Source organism: Adiantum capillus-veneris, chromosome 10 (assembly GCF_014529385.1).
Source record: "Adiantum capillus-veneris isolate H3 chromosome 10, ASM1452938v2, whole genome shotgun sequence".
NCBI lineage: Eukaryota > Viridiplantae > Streptophyta > Polypodiopsida > Polypodiales > Pteridaceae > Adiantum > Adiantum capillus-veneris.
The window spans coordinates 114,967,391-114,973,014 of NC_140940.1; the positions used below are offsets into that span (position 1 = coordinate 114,967,391).

General features: G+C 45.6%; 1 protein-coding gene across 1 annotated transcript; it reads right to left on the minus strand.

The window, feature by feature from the left end:
- Window positions 1–4,181: 4,181 nt before the first annotated feature.
- Window positions 4,182–5,246, minus strand: LOC147449489 (uncharacterized). The gene is made up of 2 exons (XM_086522624.1): window positions 5,144–5,246; window positions 4,182–5,036 (listed from the first exon to the last, which is right to left on the minus strand). Exons 1-2 carry the CDS (start codon window positions 5,158–5,160, stop codon window positions 4,349–4,351), a joined length of 705 nt encoding a protein of 234 aa, XP_086378750.1. The 5' UTR covers window positions 5,161–5,246; the 3' UTR covers window positions 4,182–4,348.
- Between the last annotated feature and the right edge of the window lie 378 nt (window positions 5,247–5,624).

Sequence of the window (5,624 nt, forward strand, 5' to 3'; positions counted from 1 at the left end):
ATGGCACATTAGCTTGATAGCCTCATAATATAGCTTGTATTAGCAAGGCTAATGTGAAGGTCAAAAAAGTTACTTAGGGTTAAAAAAATTGTTACTCGCCACTTACTCGGAGAGTTTAAAGGCACATGACATAGAGATATTTTCAAGGGCATAAAAGGAAGCAACAATGTCTTCAGCTGGAAAGGTGAATATGCCAAGAGTAATTAGTTGGTGAAATGTTGGATTTTCAACCTGGAGAGGTCACCTAATAAAAATGTAACTTATCACGTGAGTTCAACAAATTAAGGGTATTTAAAGTTCTTGAAACTTATAGAAATATATATACGAAAGAGCATTATTTTTTCAAATTTGAAAAGAACTTACAGATTTTAAAAGAAAAAGGTACATTATATTCTTAACAAAATTGACAGATAAAAGATTTACAAACATGTCTTGAACGCACGTGATATGATAGTTTCACATAGTGAACCCCCCGAGATTTTCAATGGAATATCTTTCCCAACAAACCCACAATATGAAAAAAATATTTAGAATCCACCTTGGAGACTTTACTGGCATTCTAGAGCCCTCCAAAATTCCAATATATGATTTTCATTAGGACCTTTTTGAGTTGTTGTTCCCTTTCTTTTGAAGCTTGCTTACCTAGGGTGGGTGGATTCTCTTAAATCTGCTTTTGAATGTCCATGGGTTCTCCCTCCTCAACGGTAGGATGAGGGGCTTGATTCAAATTTGGGGTAGCCTCCCCATTAATTGGGGGTGCTATCCAAATGGTTGAGTTGAGTTCATAGGATGGAGTCAATGTCTTCATTAGAGGACATAGCTTGAGAGTCTTCCATTAAAAAGTCCTCCCATTTTGGAAGGAGCACGAACCAATTTGAAGGAGGTTTGAATGACTTACTAAGCCTATCTTTGTAACTATGCCGAATTTGGCATAGTTGCCGCCACGCCACTAGGGCCCTTGGGCCTGCGACCACGTCAAACAATTCAAAACAAGCAGTGATAAATCAAATCTCTCTCTCTCTCTCTCTCTCTCTCTCTCTCTCACTCACACACACACACACACACACACACACCTGCTAGAACATGTCATGCTGCAAGCTAATTAAACCACTGCTATTCACTGAATTGGACGTTCTGCGATACTCTCCTTGCAGGGCCTGCATGCTCCCTTTTAGACTGCTAAATGCTCCGTCATATATTATGTTCGGTCGTCGTACGACAAATCACATGGTCGAGTCCCGTGGACGTTGGGTGCATCTGTCTTGCTTGCATGCAGGTACTCCCCAACCACGTACTGCTGCCAGATTTTTGATCATGTGCTCTAATTTGCGCGTCACACAGACTCCTTGTCAAATATCACATGGGCGTTCGGTACAGCAGCTACGGTCACTCAAGAAGGCGACATTTTTTAATTATGTACTCTAATCTGCCAAGCAAGGGTACAACCGTACAGCAGCTAGAGAGAGAGAGAGAGAGAGAGAGTCGACTCGAGACGAGAGACAGAGGAAGGGAGAGTCTGCGAGAGGATTTTTGGCTTTTCTAAAATATCACATGGGCGTTCGGTACAGCAGCTACGGCTATACTCTAATCTGCCAAACAAGGGTACACTGTACAGCAGCTAGAGAGAGGGGGAGAGAGAGAGAGAGAGAGTCAAGACCAGTGCTGGAAATTGCAACCCTTCCCACCCTTCCTTAGGGGTCTAGCCCTGCACATGCATGGCACTTTTGTGATAGGCCTTCCCAGTGAAGAGCATGCCATTCAGAGGTCCCTTCCCAATAGACGGGTCCTTTGAAAATAAGCGTTCACTAGGAAGGGCAAGTTTTGAAAATGCCCTTCAAAGATAAATTCTATAAAATAGCCCAAAAGAAATCAAAATTGAAGGTTGCTTAGTTAAAACATGAGCCTAAGTTCTAAGGTGTAACTCGGATGTGCTGCATTCAGGATCGACTCGTTTTAGTTTGAGCTCTGTGGTGGTAGGAAGTTTCTCCGATCGATTATAATTTGCTGTCGTGTGTCGTTTTGTCTTCCTATCCATTGGACATGTTGGGGTGGGGTGGCAAGGACCTGGATGTGGTGACTAGGATCATACAAACAATATAGGCAAGGACCTCGATGGGGTGACTAGGATCTTACAAACAATATAGGCATGAATCTTTTAAAGGAAATGAGGAGATAGCATTGAGGCTCAAGGAAACAAGTCATGATCTCTCTCTCTCTCTCTCTCTCTCTCTCTCTCTCTCTCTCTCTCTCTCTCTCTCAACGCATTTCTGGCCTCTGCATGGCTTCACATGAGAGATGAACACTTTCTATGTACACTTCTTTCTCTCTTTGCGCCACCCACTGCCCTTGCAGCTATAGCATGCAAGTAGGAGCATGCCCGTTGAAGGGCCACTATATGCCAAGAGAATCTCGAACCACATCTTGGACCCTAGCCTCTACCCTTGCACAAACTCCTGGATCATGTTGTCCATGCCTTTGTTGCAATAGGCATTGACCAAGACACCTTCCTCTTTCTTCCTCTTAGAGGCCCTTACCTCGTTGAATTGCCTCCCTCCTCTTCCTTTTGTCGGAGGGTCTCACCTCATAAATGTCCCTCAAACTTGCACTCTCTTGCTGCATACTCTTCTTGTGGCACATGTTGGCTAAAGTGAGTGCTCTCAAGATGTGTGTGTGTATGTGTGTGTGTGTGTGTGTGTGTGTGTGTGTGAGAGAGAGAGAGAGAGAGAGAGAGAGAGATGGAGAGAGAGACGTGAAAATTAATGGTGATGCTTTTGGGGGGAAGAGGAGCAAACAGAGCTAAAGTATAATATACCAATATTCTAAATATTTACTAACCATCAAATTTAATTAAAGAATACCTAATGCTAGCTCTTCTTAAGTATGGAACAACAAAAGATATGCCAAAAGCAAGTGAATATTTCATAGGACCAAGAAAATTAAGGGGTATCGAGTGACGGGCTGGTGCATTTCTGCCTTGCATGATGACGCGCGAAGTGTATGATGGCCCTTCCTCTCCGAAGGCCAACTAAGGAAATTCCCCTTCCCTAGGAAGGACAAGGGAACCCTTCAATTTCCAGGCCTGGTCAAGACGAGAGAGAGAGAGAGAGAGAGAGAGAGAGAGAGAGAGAGAGAGAGAGGGAGGGAGAGTCTCTAAAATAAACCTCAATGAAGAAGAGTATTAGGCAATGGTCACGCGAGGCTTAGTTATCAATTATTTGAACAAATAACGAAGCCTCATTCTTGGTTACATGCCTAAGGAGCATTAAATGACTTACTAAGCCTATCTTTGTAACTATGCCGAATTTGCCGAGTTTTGCTAGTCTCATTTTTTCTTGGGTTTCCTAGAGGCATCTTTGGTGATTGGGCGAGTTTAGGATGGTGGGTGGATTTAGGGCTAGAGAGGTGTGAGGTTCTAGGGTAATAGAGAACCTTGGGGGTGTTTCTATCCCTCGAGTCGATCTACTAATTGTTTGGTCTCTTGGGGGACTTGAGGAGGATATTTTATAGGGCATCACTACAAATATCAATGGCATAGAGTGGAGTGAGTATATCCATGTCAATAAGGACTTGGGCATGACAAGAAGGGTTGTATTCTCTAAGGGGTCTGTCACCTAAAACTCTCACTAGCTTGGAGCCAATCACTTTGAGATGTTCTCTGTACTCCATTCCAGGGGGAGGTTTGAGAACTGGGCACAGCCAAAGGGGGTAAATTCAACAGGTGGATTTTTGGGTTAAGAAATTTTTATGCCACTTAAAAGAGGGACAAAAAACCAAGAGCCAACGCTTAATGCATGAAATGCCATACTAGAATTTTTGAAAACAAACAAATGACTTTTTAGGAAGCACTAAATCCTTGGTATCTCAATGCCCAAGGGACCCCAGTTAGCCTTAATTCATGAGGGTTGGGGCCCAGTGAGCAGTCCTATGAGTGCATTATTTATTGAGAATTATAGACTACGAGGCAAGGCACTACTTGCTATCTCAATGCCCAAGGGACCCAATTAGCCTTTAATCAATTCAAGACCTATGTGTGTCCACGAGGGGTTGGGACTCGGCGCAAGTGCATTATTTTTTGAGAATTAATAGACTACGAGGCAAGGCACGCCTTCTGTTTGTTATCTTTGAGCTTTGTATCATCCTCTCTAATTAATTCCAAAACGTGAAAGAAAAAGAAATGCAAATCCCTAGAAAGAGAAAAGTTTATTGTTTTCCCTCATGAACTGCCGGTTACAACAACCGATCATCAGTTGCAAAAGGAGCAGTTAGCTAGCCGCTAGAAGGCGAGAAAGCCAGCAGAGAGCAAAGGCGCTGCCTATGGTAAGATGCACGCCGCTGTAGTAGCGTATCGCTACACGTCGACGACGGTGGCTAACTTAGTAGAAGCGGTTCTAAGGATGTCGAAAGGGAGGAGGTTATCTGTGGATAGCTTGAGGTACACTGCTTCGTCCTCCACGTAGGGGCTCAGCCCCATGGAGCTGTTGGAGAGCACGCTATACGCCGCGCAGCAGACGTTCAGCAAGAAAGGGCAGGCCTGCCCCACAGTGTTGTTCCATTGCAGCTGCAGCGGAGCGGCCCCCGCATCGGCCTCCACGAGAAAGTACTCGTCATCTCCTTCCTGGCGCCAGCTCAGCACCCTGCCAGTGTTCATGTTCACAATATGCAAATCTTCCTTTTGCGACACGTAGGGGCGCTCCAGACCGAATGGGACCGCCAGGACGTACGTGGCCCCTGCCTCAGCCAATCGCACGTACCACGTGGAGTTAGTCTCATCCCACTCCGGCGCCAGCTGACTGGCCTCGTACCCCAGCGACGGCGTCACCCGCAGCTGGTAGGACTCTCCATATTGTGCTGGATTCCAATTCATACTCCAGTAAGGGTACACCTTGGTGTCAATGTCAGGGCAGTCGAGATATTGAGCTTCCACCCCCGTCCACGTCGACGTCGACGCCACCAGTAGCAGAGCCAATACTACTACTGCCGCCATCACCATTCCTCTGCCTGTTGCCGTTGCCGCCACGCCACTAGGGCCCTTGGGCCTGCGACCACGTCAAACAATTCAAAACAAGCAGTGATAAATCAAATCTCTCTCTCTCTCTCTCTCTCTCTCTCTCTCACTCACACACACACACACACACACACACACCTGCTAGAACATGTCATGCTGCAAGCTAATTAAACCACTGCTATTCACTGAATTGGACGTTCTGCGATACTCTCCTTGCAGGGCCTGCATGCTCCCTTTTAGACTGCTAAATGCTCCGTCATATATTATGTTCGGTCGTCGTACGACAAATCACATGGTCGAGTCCCGTGGACGTTGGGTGCATCTGTCTTGCTTGCATGCAGGTACTCCCCAACCACGTACTGCTGCCAGATTTTTGATCATGTGCTCTAATTTGCGCGTCACACAGACTCCTTGTCAAATATCACATGGGCGTTCGGTACAGCAGCTACGGTCACTCAAGAAGGCGACATTTTTTAATTATGTACTCTAATCTGCCAAGCAAGGGTACAACCGTACAGCAGCTAGAGAGAGAGAGAGAGAGAGAGAGTCGACTCGAGACGAGAGACAGAGGAAGGGAGAGTCTGCGAGAGGATTTTTGGCTTTTCTAAAATATCACATG